We start from the raw sequence: 13,942 nt of genomic DNA, 5'->3' as shown, positions 1-13,942 counted from the left end.
GGAGGGCCCAGTCCATTGTGGGTGAGTCCACTCCCGGGTTGGTGGTCCTGGGTTCTATGATAAAGCAGGTTGTTGCTGGGCAGTGGTGACTCATGCCCTTAATCCCAGCACTCAAGAGGCAGAGGCAGGCCATCTTTGAGTTTCAGGACAGCCAGGACTACCCAAAGAAACCAACCAACCAAACGAACACCCCCCCACCCCCCACCCCCACCCCACCCCCGGCAAAAAACAAGCAAGCAGGCTAAGCAAGCTATGGGAAGCAAGCCAGTAAGCAGCGTCCTTCCATGGCCTCTGCATCAGCTCCTGCCTCCAGGTTCCTGCCCTGCTTGAGCTCCTATCCTGACTTCCTTTGATGATAAACAGTGAGTGATGTGGAAGCCAAATAAAACCTTTCCTCCCCAAGTTGCTTTTGGTTACAGTGTTTCATCACACCAACAGTAATCGTAACTAAGATACCACTGAAACAGGAAAAGGGTGTCAGATACCCTGGAGCTGGAGGCCTACATGGGGCTGGGAACCAAACTCAGATCTCTGCAACAGCAGCATGTACCCTTAAGCCCTGAGCAATTTCTCTAGCCCTTCCATTCTATTTTTAAAGTCAGCTTAACTACAACCTATCTGTTCATGAAGATTTTGCTAGCCATCCCAGCTTTCTTTGATTCTTTTTCACTGAAACATCTTCAGCAGTGTGTGTGTGTGTGTGTGTGTGTGTGTGTGTGTGTGTGTGTGTGTGTTCAGCAAATTCTTTGGACTGTGTTCATTTCTAAATCTCTTTACTCCATGTGCACGGCATCATCCCTACATAAAAGTTTCTATAACTAATCTCTTATATGTTGAGAAATGTTATTTAGTTCTAAGTAGCCTGTTGAGTTTGGGAGTCTATGTTAAAGGCTGATAGTTATCTACTAATCCTCCTGTAAAATTAAACAAACAAACAAACTAGTTTTTCCACATTCTAGTACAAGCTTGGAGTATTCTTCAAGGCAACCAAGAATAGAAACAATGTCAAAGACTATATTTATCACTAGAAGATGAAAGGTATATGGGGTTAAGTTTTCCTTAAGTGTGATATGAAACAGGACAATTAGAACTCTTTCTTGAGGGTTTAATTTGCTGTGTGATAATTTAATTATCACCTAATTACAGTTCTAGTATGTGATAAAAGCAGTCCATCATTTTTGACACTTATCCAAATCATGCTTTTAAATAAAATGCATTTGTTTATTTCCACTTAAAATGTATAAGATCCATAAGAAAGCATACAGATAAAAGAAAAATTACCCAAATTAGTGTGTGTGTGTGTGTGTGTGTGTGTGTGTGTGTGTGTGTGTGTGTGTGTGTTTTCTGAGATAGGGTTTCTTCGTGTAGCTCTGGCTCTCCAGGAACTCACTCTGTAGACCAAACTGGCCTTGAACTTGCCTTGAACTCACAGAGATCCACCTGCCTCTGCCTGGGGATTTCTGGAATTACAGGCATGCTCCACCACCACCTGTCTTCAATTACTGTGTCTTAAAACAACCTCACATTACTGTCCGAGACATACTTTAGACACTTTGAAGCATGCCTTTGAAGTCATTTTACTACCGGCCTAACAGATATGGAAACTGAGGCACAGAATGGCTTAAGTCTCTTTTCAAAGGGAAGGTGGAATCAATTGAGACCTTGGATTGAATCTAGGCAGTACTATAGCACAAATACATACTTTAAAATACACACAACATAAACTGCCTTTTTTATCATCTTAAATGTGTTAACAGTAGGCTTAATAGATTCAAAACTTATACAAGTATAAACACTGAATCTGTCTAGTATTACACACTTTGCTGCATAAAGTGACCCTCCCCCCAGCTCTGCATACTCACTAATTTGCTTTTTGTTTCTATAAATTTACCCATTCTGAATGTTTTATTTTATTTCTGCATCTATCTATCTATCTATCTATCTATCTATCTATCTATCTATCTATGTATCATCTATCTATTTATTTATTATTTTGTGTGTGAGTGCATGTGTGCATGTGTGTGTTTGTGTGTATGTTTGAAACAGGGTTTCACTGTTTCACCCTGACTGTCCTGGAATTCTAGCTATAGAGCAGGCTGGCCTTGAACTCAGAGATCCATCTGTCTCTGCCTCCTCAGTGCTTGGATTAAAGGCATGAGGCACTGTAGACGAAATTCTAAACAGTCTTAGTAAATAAGAAACAAAGCCAAATACAGAGTAAATAGCCAAAGAGATCAGAACAATAGCCACAACTCGCTTTAGCTTACCACCAGTAGTTGCTTCCCCAGAGAGAGACCTCTTCCTGCCTAACCTGTGCTTTGATTGCTTTCCTGTTCTGCCTTCTCATTGGCTGTAAACCCAGCTACATGACTTCCTCGTCACTGCCTGTCTATACAGACCTTCAGGTCTCTATGGTTGGTACTGGGATTAAAGGCTCCTGTTATCACATTTGGCTGTGTTTTTGACTACACCGAGACTCTGCCATATGATTGGATTTAGGGTGTGTGTTACCACTGCCTGACTCTGCTTATGGCTCGTTTTTTGACCTCTGATCTCCAGGTAACTTTATTTATTAACCTACAAATAAAATCACATTCAGCACAAATAAAATATCACCATAAGCCACTATTGCCCGGCTAGACTATTTTATATAAATGGACTCTTCAGTCTTTATGTCTGGCTTCTTTCACTTGGCACAGTGTTTCGAGGAGTATTAATGTTGTAGAATGCACCAGTACTTCACTCCTTTTTATGGCTTTGAAGTATTGTATTGTATGAGCAGTCCATATTTGTTTAACCACATTCACACAACTCATATTACACCAAATTTATCACTATTGTCAATAATGCTTCAATGAATGCTTATGTGCATATTATTTTTGAACTTGTAATTCTCATGGGTATTATTTGTGAAAGAAACCACTATTTCCACATTGACTGAAACAGTTCATATTCTCAGCAACACTGTTCTGATTGCTTTATGTATTTGCGAGCATTCATGTTTCACTGGGGGCTGGTGTAGTGGCCCATGCCTTTAATCTCAGCACAGGCTAGTGTGAGTTTGAGGCCAACGGGGTGAAAGGAAAGAACTGCTTCCTGCAACTGTCCTCTGACTTCCACACGTGCTCCCCATCAAATATGTAACTTACTGTAAATAAATTTTAATCAAGAAAAATACATAGTCAGCCCAGTGAATGTGAAGTGGTAGCTATTATCGTTTTCATTTTCATTTCTCTAATAATAATGTTGAGCATTTATGTACATCCTTTTGAGCTTTAAAAAATATCAGATATATAACTTACATATATATAAAATAAAGTCCTATTTTAATATACATTTTCCTCTTGTTGCTCTTACTTTTGCTGTCGTATATAAAAATAATAATAATAATCCATTGTTAAATCTAAGATCATAAAGATTTACCTCTATATTTTCTTCCAAAAGTTCTAAATCATATATTTAGGACTTTGGTACATTTTGAATTAGTTTTTGTGTGTGGTATGAGATAGGTGTCCATTTCATTTTTTTCCATGTTTATATCTAGTGTTCTATTGTCATTTATTGAAAAAAATTATTCTCCTCCTCATATTTGAAATAGTCACATTTTAAAAATGATAATCAAGGGTTGGGGATTTAGCTCAGTGGTAGAGCGCAAGGCCCTGGGTTCGATTTTCAGCTAAAAAAATGATAATCAAAATATCATTTTGAATGATACTGGAATCCTTGTCAAAAATCCAACTGATCATGACTGGAGAGATGGCTCAGAGGTTAAGAGCACTTGCTGTTTTTCAGAGGTCCAGCATTCAATTCCCAGCAACTACATGGTAGCTCACAATCATCTATAATGGGCTCTGATGCCCTGTTCTTTCATGCAGGCATACATGCAAATAGAGCACTCATATGCATAAATAAGTAAATATTTAAAAAAGAGAACTTGCTGCCTTTGCAGAAGATCTAGGTTTGCTCACTAGCACCTACACGGCTGCTTACAACCATCTGCACCTCCAGTTCCAGGTCATCTGATGCCCTATTCTGGCTTCTGCAAGCACCAGGGCACATACATGTATGCATTTACATCCATGCAGGCAAACATTTGTACACATAAAATTAAAATGCATAAATCTTAACAATAGAAAAAAAGCCAACAGTCCACGGACATGTGGGGTTATCTCTGGATTCTCAGTTGCATTCCATTTATGTGTTTCCTTTTATGTTAGCACTTCTCTTTTTGATTGCTCTAGCTTTTCTCTGTGGTTTGAAACCAGAAAAATGCAAATCCTCTATATTTATTCTTTGTGTGTGTGTGTGTTTGTGTGTGTGTTAAGTCCTGAGGGCAACCATAGGTGTCTTCCTCACTTGCCATCCACCTCGTTTGTTTTTGAGGCAGGGTCTCTCACTGAATCTGGAGCTTGCCTATTTGGCTAGGCTGGCTGGTCAGTGAGTCCCAAGGATCCTCCTGCTTCCCTTGTGCTGAGGTCGTGAGTTCATTTAGCTGTGCCTGGTGTTTTACTTGGGTTCTGGTTATAAAACACAGGTCCTTGTACTTTTGTGCTAAGCACTTTACTGACTGAGCTATTTCCCCAGGCTTCTGCATTTTTTTCTTTTCCAATATTGTTTAGGCTATTCAGGGATTTTTATGTTTCCACATGACCTTTGGAATCAACTATTCTGTTACTGAAAAAGTTTTGTCATCTTAGCTGCATCATTTTCTCATCTATGATGTTTTTCATGCGCTTAGGGATTCCTTTATTTTTTTTCCAGCAATATTTTGTAGTTTTCAGCATAAACATATTTGATTTTCCTGCTTAAATTTATTCTTGTTTTATTCTTTTTCTGTTGAGTTGGGATTATTTGGTTAACCTTCCTTCCTTCCTTCCTTCCTTCTTTTCCTCCCTCCTTCCTTTTTTTCCTTCCTTCCTTTTGACAGGGTCTCTCTACAAAGTCCTGAATGTCCTGGAACTCTATGTAGAGCAGGCTGACCTGGAACTCACAGACATCCATCTGTCGTTATTTCCTAAATACTGGGATTAAAGATGTGTGCTACCATGCCTAGGCTAGGTTAGTTCCTTTTTAAGATTGCTCTTTCTTATTGTATAGGAATATATACAATATTGTACACTGAATTTTTGTACTTTGTATCCCGTGAGACCACTGAATTCTTTTATTAGCTCTAGTAGTGTTTTGTTTTCATTTTCGTTTGTTTGTTTTGGTGTTTTTTTTGCTTTGTTTTGTTTTTTTTGAGACAGGTTTTTCTCTGTGTGACAGCCTTGGCTGTTCTGGAACTTGCTTTGTAGACCAGGTTGGCCTGGAACTCACAGAGATCCTCCTGCCTCTGCCTCCTGAGATTAAAGGCGTACGCCACCATGCCCATCACCTCTAGTAGTGTTTTGTGATATTCTTTATGATACATTCATATTGTCCTCAAATAGAGATTGTTGTATTTCTATCTTTGGAAATTAGATGCTTTTTACTTTTTTTCTTGCTCTGGCTCTGGTTTCCAGAATTTTATTGAATAGACACATTGAAAATGGACATCCTGGGGCTGGAGAGATGGTTCAGTGGTTAAGAGCAGTAGCTGCTCTTCCAGTGGACCCAGGTTCAATTCCCAGCACCCACATGACAGCTCACCACTGTCTGTACCTCCTGTTCCAGAGGATCTGACACCTTTACACTAATGCATGTAAAATAAATTAAAAAAAAAAAAAAGAAAATGGACATCCTTATCTTGTTTCTAATCTTAATGAGAAAGCTTGTTTTTTATTTTACATACTGTTATTTTTAAAATTTCATTATGTTTATGAAATTTCCTTCTATTTGGAATTTCTTTTTAATGTTTTTATTTTAAGAGTATGTTGAATTTCTACAAAAGATTTTTCTGTATCAGTTTTGGTCAGCAGTTCTCAACCTACGGGTCATAACCCATTTGAAGGGTTGAACAACCCTTTCATAGGGGTCGCATATCAGATATCCTGCATACCAGACGTTCACATTACAATTTATAACAGTAACAAAATTACAGTTATGAAGTAGCAACCAGACAATTTTCTGGTTGGGGTCACCACAGCATGAGGAATTGTATTGAAGGGCCACAGTATTAAGAAGGTTGAGAACAAATGGGGTAGATGCTTTCCTCTTCCACAGCCTGCGTTTGTAACCATTTGACACTACGGCCTCTCTTTTCCCCTGTGAATTACTCATGGCTGTGTTTTGCATTAGGTACAAAAATCTTATTTTCATCAAAACCACTGAAGTTATGACTTTTGATGGGTATATGTAATTTTCTCATGTGATCTATCCACAATTTATTTAATACTTCAGGTGGTTCACCAAATTTGAGTGTTCTATATAACCTTCTATTTCTTTTTTCAACTCCTTTTTTTCTTTAAATTTTTTAAAAATGTGTATTGGTGTTTTGTCTGCATTCATGTCTGTGAGAGGTTGTTGGATACCCTGCAACTGTAGTTTCAGACAGTTGTGAGCTGCCATGTGGTTGCTGGGAATTGAACCAGGTCCTCTAGAGGAGCCAGCCAGTGCTCTTAACTGCTGAGCCATCTCTCTAGCCCCTTAGCCTTCTATTTCTTTAGGAACAAGTCTTTAGGGTTGGAATGATTGGGAACTCTGAAGTTCTCTGTACGATTTCTGAGGGATTAAAAGGTCAGTGTGAATGTCTACCACTTAATTAAAGTGGCTGTATTCTGCGTCAGCTGTCTGCAGCTCCAGACTGAGTCAGTCAACTTTCTGTTTCTGGAACTCTTCAGTTTTCACTTCCATAAGAAAATCACCCCCTTACCTCCTCCTTGATATATTATCATTCTTGTCCCCCGGTCTTCTCATTTTCCATCCACATTCTGACCTTGTCTCGTCAGTAGAACCACTGCAGGAAACAGCACTTTACCAGTTCAAATTGCGTTTAGACACCACTGTGCATTATCATTGTATTTTATTTAGTTTGGAAGACATCTGCACTCTGTTTGTTTGTTTTTCAGTTATTACCTTTCCTTCATCAATATTCACTTGCCTGCTTCTAAATGTTTTTTTTTTTCAGAAAACCTGCAACATGACAAATTGAACTTACGCATAAGACAAATGTTGAAAAATTCAGTCTTAGAAAATATCAAAAAAAGTCTGTGATTATAAGTTTTTGCATTTGGCTGATTTAAAGACAGTATTTGAAGTTAATATTTTTGCACACTCAAGCACCAGCATAACTTTGGGGCCTTCATTCAAATACAAGCATCTGCTTATCCATTTTGATACATTAAATTAAAAAAGTGTAAAGTTATAAAAGGGAGTACACTGGAAGACAACTTAAGGTGTGAAGAGATCTAAAGCAGATACCAAGTGGGAGACTTGAAGTGGCCACTGGTTTATTGTCCAGGCATGCCCAGAACTCGCAGAACTACGTTTCCCAGAGTGCTTAGAGCGGACAGACGCCTCGGCCTCCAGCTGAGCATCAGTCCCGCCTTCTCACTCTAGTGATTGGTCTCTTCATTTCCGCGCCTCCGCGGTTCTCTTCTGCCATTGGTGGATGTTCCGCCGCGGAGTTTACTCTTTCCCGGTCCTGTCAAGCACCTGGCTCTCGCTCTCGCACCAAGATGGCGGCAGAAGCAGCTGGTGGGAAATACAGGAGCACAGTCAGCAAAAGCAAAGACCCCTCGGGGCTGCTCATCTCGGTGATCAGGTGAGGGAGGCAGGAGGCAGGGTGAGGACAGGGCAGCGGCTCGCCCTCCGCTGAGGAAGGGAGAGGCGTCGGGCGGGTCCCGCCCGCCGGCCCTTCCCTTCCTCCTGGCCTCCCCAGCCCCTCCCCAGGGCCTGTGGTCCGGCGGGGCGGCCCCCAGGACTCCCCGTTTCTCTGGGGCCCGCCCCTCAGCCTGCTCCTCAGGGCAGGGTCTTGACTTGGGTCCCCGGCCCTCCAAGCTGGCTGGCTTGGGTTCGGGAAGCAGCCCGGCGCAGGTGTGCTCATTCATTCCTAAACCAGGTACTGGCTGACCCGGGGCAGCTCGCACTCAGCCAGGCCGGCGGTGGCCCGGGCTCCCGGCGGTGGCCCGGGCTCCCGGCGGTGGCCCGGGCTCCCGGCGGCCAGGCCCGCGGTGGCCCCTGTCGGGACTTCGCGAGTGTCCCGTTCTGGGCACTTCCCACCACCTGTGACTAGCCCCAGCCCTGCCACCGCTGAGCCCAGGTTCTGCGGTGAGCCGGTTCGGACTGGATATCGAAGGGACACATGTGTTTCTTAGTCTGTTCGCTTGCTTCTTCTTCCAGTTTCCCCCTCAGAACCACACCAGAATTTCACGTCGCCCTCCGTGTCACTACTCTCTTCCTGAAGTTATAGGGTGAGAGTGGCAGTGGTGGACAATTAAAAAAAAAAATGTTCAAAACGTTAAACAAATTTAGACCAGCCCGAATAAAACGCACTCTGACACATTTATACGTTGTTGTCATTTGAATTTTACCCTATATATTTTCATGAACCAAATGCCCCTTGCTTCTCCCACTTATCCTTCACTTTGATTTGAATTCTTAAGAAGGGCTCATGTAATGGTCCTGATGATTTTTTTTTTTTTTTTTAAAACCCAGGACCTACCAGAATTTGGTAGGTTGTAAGCCCTTGAAAGAATGGATAAATCAAGCTTCAGAAAGTTGACCACTTACTGGACTGAGAAAGACCTATCTGTGGGTTTTATGTCAGAGACAGTAGTTTAAAACAATGGCCTGTTACATTATTATCAATTTTATTTTACAAATGAGAGGATAGAACTTTCTGTGAAAATAATATACTTTTCACAGAAAAGTAGGTAGGTCTTGAAGAGAAAATAGGCTTGTGTAACTGTAAGACTATACAGCACAGATTTATCCCGTGATGTTAAAACCCCAAGCAAAGCATTTGTAGTACCCTATCTTAATTTTTTCTGAAATTCTAGTATGAGTGCTTGGAATCTTTTTCTGAACTTGTTTTTTTTTCTTGCCTGATAGTCAACACCCATAAACAATAGATATTTACTGGAGTATGGTGCCTGGCATTTATTTGGTATTTAGGAAATATTTGTTGAATGAGTGAATGAATGCCGTGAGGTTTTCAAAGACAAGTCAGATATAATATTACTCTTGAGTGTGTATTCTACTTTTGAGATAAAGATGTATAAAGAGTATGAAATGGACTTGGAGAAAGATGGAGTGTTACAGAGATGGAGAATTTATGGAAGGAGTGGTCACTTCCAATGGAAGTGGAGTGGGTTAGGGAAAGTAGCAACTGTAAACAAATGCCCGTCCTCTTTGTGATTCTGATCCTGTATGTAGGCTTTGTGTGTCAGATTTCTTTTTTTTCTTTTTTGTTTTTTTTCGAGACAGGGTTTCTCTGTGTAGCTTTGCGCCTTTCCTGGAACTCGCTTTGGATACCAGGCTGGCCTCGAACTCACAGAGATCCACCTGCCTCTGCCTCCTGAGTGCTGGGGTTAAAGGCGTGCACCACCACTGCCCAGCGTGGGTCAGATTTCTTAAGTGACAGTTTTACCCTCAGTATGTGATATTTAAAAAGGCCTTAAAGCTTTTTAACTGATTCTGATGTGGATACATACATTTGCCTTGAAGGGTCAATTCTTTTTCATCTTCTGGGGGCATCACCCACTGCGGGACGGTGTATGACATTGTTATTTTGTATTGAGTTATGGTCTCCTATATCCCAGTCTGGCTTCAAATTCATTATGTAAATAGTAGTAACCTTGGACTCTTGCTTCTGTCTGCTGAGTGCTGGTATCACAGGTGTACATCACAATACCTACTCTTATTTGGTTTTCTATCTTTCTTTTTCTGAGACAGGGTTTCTCTCTGTAATAGCTCTGGCTGTCCTGGAACTCACTCTGTAGTCCAGGCTGTCCTCAAACACACAGAGATCTGCCTGCCTCTGCCTCTCGAGTGCTAGGATCAAAGGTGTGCACACACCCCCCCATCCCCCCCACCCCCCCGCCGCTGGTTAACCATCTCTTAATCCAATCTGTATGTATCACCTTTACTTTTTCACCATGATTTTGGCCCAGGGCATCCTTTACTTTGACTTCTGTTGTGAAATACTGCCGTAATTTTGATTCTTAATCCAGATCATGTCAGAACACTTGAATGACATGTTTCCTTTGTTGTGCTTTTTACAATCATGCTATTAAGTTACGTCCAGACCTATCATTCTAGGCACGTTTAGTAAAGATTGGGGTCTATGCTTACATATGAACACAAGACTAGATGTTTTTGGTGCTGGAGTGTTGCTGTTTGTGTTTCAACATTCCTTTGGAGACAGAAGCATTTGCTTTGGAATGAGGGATGCTGCTGCTAATCTCTGTTGTTTGTTTCCGTCCTGATTTTCTTTTGCACTTAACTCATAAACAGTGCATTAGAAGAGAATGGTAGTATGGTTTTGGTGTTGGGATTTGGGGTGAGAGAAGGGCCCTGACTGGAAGAATAGAATAGGACCGTGCATTTCTTATCAGGAACTGTGTGTCATTCTGGTTTCGGCTCTTCAGATCTGTGCAGTTTGTCCTGCTGCTCTTCTTGTGTATAGTATTCATTGTTCTTATATCTTCCCATGGACTTCAGTTACCTCCTTCCGTCCTTAATGTTTTTCAGGTTCTCTCGAAAGACTAGACCTTTCCTGGTTGCTTTGGCAACAAGCTTCACAAAGGAAATCCCATTTTAGGATGGTTTTTTAAAAAGTCTGAGTATTCCTGTAAGGGTACTTAGTATATACTAGCTTTTTCATGGTGCCCTAGACCCATCATCTTGTCCCCAAAATAAATTAGCTTGTCTTTTAAACAGTTGGGATTATTTCATCTTTATTTGTTATATCATTGAGCAGTGTTTTTCTTGTTTTGGAATGTTTAAAAATTTCCTTCAGTTCTCTTTCCCAAATGCGTAAAAACACCACTTCTACACCAGGTTATATGTTTTAACATTTTATATTGCTTTTACAATGATTTTATTTATTTATTTAGAGATAAGGTGTCACTATAGAGCCTGGCTGGCCTGGACTTGCTATGTAGACCAGGCTGACCTTGAACACAGAGATGTTTGCCTCTGCTTCCCAAGTGCTGGGATTAAAGATGTGAGCCACCATACCTGGCTAAAATGTTATTCTTAATACAGGATAAGAACATTTCTTGTTGTAGACACATTTTGGTACTGGCTTAAACTACAGATAAGGTCTGATATAAGGAGTAAGCTAGTGTACACACAGGAAATAGCCCGGCCTCATTGCCATCTTGAACTTCTGATTCTTCTGACTCACCTTCTAAACCAGGCTGGCCTTGAACTTAAAGAGATCCACCTGCCTCTGCTTCCTGTTTTCTGGGATTAAAGGTATTAGCAACCACTGCCTGGCTGTGCAAATGCAATCTTATATTTCATGGAAAGGGACTTAGAAGGTACTTAAATTAAACTTTTGAATCACTTAAAAACCCTGAATAAACACGTTTCAGGCTAGTCAGTTGTGTAATGGTCCATTCTCGTGTCTGTTTAAAAGTCCTTAGGTCTGTGAGGAAGGCTTTTGGTGAGGAGAGGTGGTGTTTGCGATTTGGTCTTTTGGAGACTGCCACTAACTGTGATTTTGGGTTTAGTCACCTTTGGCCTTTTATAGCAGAGCTAATTGGGTGGACATAGTCCAGTTTGGACAGTTTTACACACACACACACACACACACACACACACACACACACACACACACCATATCTTCCTTCTTTCCTGTTGATTACCCCACTTCAACCTTTTGTTTGGTGTGAAGTTGGAGTTGTGAAATAAGCAAGATGGCATTTCAGAGATGCTATTTTATTTTTGTGAGTTCTTGTCAGATTTTTAATTGGGGAATGTGTCTACCACTTACTGTTAGGTGATTTGCTTTCCAATTAAACAATGAATATGTCTTTTTTTTTTGTACGTCAGCCTGCAAATAGCCAGTTTAATTGGGGAGACAGACTCTGGTCGTGACTTAAGGAGGCCTTATTGAAACATTGGAGCAGAGCTTTTGTAGACAGGCTGGTTATAGATGTCAAGGGGGTTTGAAGGCAGTTGGAGGCTCACATTTTCATCAACTTTTATGTCTTCACAGAAGTTGGAATTTCAAAAACATAGAAAATCCTTTATTGCAGGCTCCTGTTAAATTCCTTCCTTTCTCTGTAGAGGATATTTTGGTCAGCCCATAGTTAATTCAAAGTAAAGTTTGTTGAGGGGTCCAGGCTTTGATCTGGGCTTTGAACAGAGGCCTTTGAGGTTTGTGACAGTTGGTGACAGGAAGAGCCTGGCCACTGTTTTGAGCTGGGTCCCAGGAGCTGTGTTAGGCATAGATACTGTTCCTAGCACCATCTCTTTATCTGAGCCCATTGCAAAATACCTGTAGATTTCTTACTCTGTTTCCCTCAGCCTTGTTCCCCTCAGTGATGCAGTGATGTTTGCAAGTTACTCTCAGAACCAACAGTGTCAGGACCGGAGATGGAGCTCAGTTGGTAGAGTGCTTGCATAGCACAAAGCCCTTCCTAGGTTTGAGCCCTGGCATAAACTGGGTGTGGTGGTCCACACCTGTAATTTTAGCCCTTGGGATAAGGGATACATGAGACTCTGTTTGGAAACAGAACAAACGCTAAACTTTCAGGAGGTTCTGGGACAGCTGATAATGGCATTTATGGAAATGAGAAGAAAACTCCATTTTCTGGCTGCACATGCAGAATTAATATCTTGGGGGACCGACTTGTGCTGGCTAGATTTATGTCAACTTGACACAAACTAGTCATCTGAGGGAGGAGGGAACCTCGACTGAGGAAATGCCTCCATAAAATTGGGCTGTAGGCAGGCCTGTAGAACATTTTTTAAATTAGTGATTGATGGGGGAGGGCCCAGCCTATTGGTGGTGGTGCCATCCCTGGGCTGCTGGTCCTATGTTCCAAAAGAAAGCAGGCTGAGCAAGCCACAATGAGCAAGCCATTAAGCAGTACTTCTCCATGGCCTCTGAATTAACTCCTGTCTCTAGGTTTCTGCCCATTTGAGTTGCTGTCCTGACTTCCTTCAGTGATAGACTACAATCTAGAAGTGTAAGACCAATAAACCTTTTCCTCCTCAATTTGCTTTTTGTTCATGGTGTTACGGCAATAGAAACCCTAGCTGAGACACAAGTCTTGGTTTCTAAAGCCTCAGGAGTCATTTTTAACATTGGATTTTCTTAAAAGCTTTGAGCATTGTGGTTTTATTATTGGGTGATACCATCATTTTTTCAACCCTTGCCTTTATAGATATGTCTGGACACAAGCCTTTGGTGAGAGGGTCAGTGCATAGTTTAGGGTTGATAAGAAAAACTTAACTACTCTTGTAACTTGGAATCATTCAGTCCCCATACTGCCCCCAGTCTTACGTTCCCATTAATGAAACAGGATGATTAGAAGATCTGGTGTGGTTTGGGGGAACATGAAATGAGACAAAACATTAAGGTGCTTTGTACAGGTTGGAACAGAGGCACTCAGATGCTTAATTCTTCATTTCTAGTGTCTGTAGTGTTTTTGGTTAGAAACTTGATTTTTTCCTAAATTTGAGAGTACTTGCCTGGCATGCCTCGGGCCATGAGTCCAATCCATTGCACAATAAATTAATTAATTCACAGCTGGGGACCAAACCCAGGACCTTGTGCATGGGTCCGGTTCATGCACAACAAACAAAGAAACAGATTCAGAGCTGAGGACGAAACCCAGAACTTTGTGCTTGCTAGGCAGGTCTCTACCACTGAGCTAAATTCCCAGCCCCTATTACGTATCTCATTAAAAACCCTTTATTCTGAGACATGCCTTGAAATGATTGTGCGTACTGACAGCTATTCATTTTACAGATCTATCTGTTGTTTTGCCACCTGCAGGAGTAGTGTTGAGGATGTTGGTGTGGTGTTTAATGTGGTCGCAGTAGGTTTTCTTTGGGCAGGCTTTAG

General features: G+C 41.3%; 1 protein-coding gene across 3 annotated transcripts in view; it reads left to right on the top strand.

The window, feature by feature from the left end:
• Positions 1–7,554: 7,554 nt before the first annotated feature.
• Positions 7,555–13,942, top strand: part of Exoc4 (exocyst complex component 4) — a 754,883-nt gene continuing 748,495 nt past the window's right edge. For all 3 annotated transcript variants that reach the window (XM_028866155.2, XM_037203667.1, XM_037203668.1), the window contains exon 1: positions 7,555–7,681. In XM_028866155.2, coding sequence (XP_028721988.1) covers positions 7,596–7,681 — 86 coding nt within the window. In that variant the 5' untranslated portion in view covers positions 7,555–7,595. The remainder of the gene's footprint in view (positions 7,682–13,942) is intronic.

The sequence above is a fragment of the Peromyscus leucopus genome, chromosome 3 (genome assembly GCF_004664715.2).
Source record: "Peromyscus leucopus breed LL Stock chromosome 3, UCI_PerLeu_2.1, whole genome shotgun sequence".
Lineage (NCBI taxonomy): Eukaryota > Metazoa > Chordata > Mammalia > Rodentia > Cricetidae > Peromyscus > Peromyscus leucopus.
The sequence above is the reverse complement of the archived record's forward strand: the minus strand, read 5'-3'. Positions and strand labels throughout refer to the sequence as shown.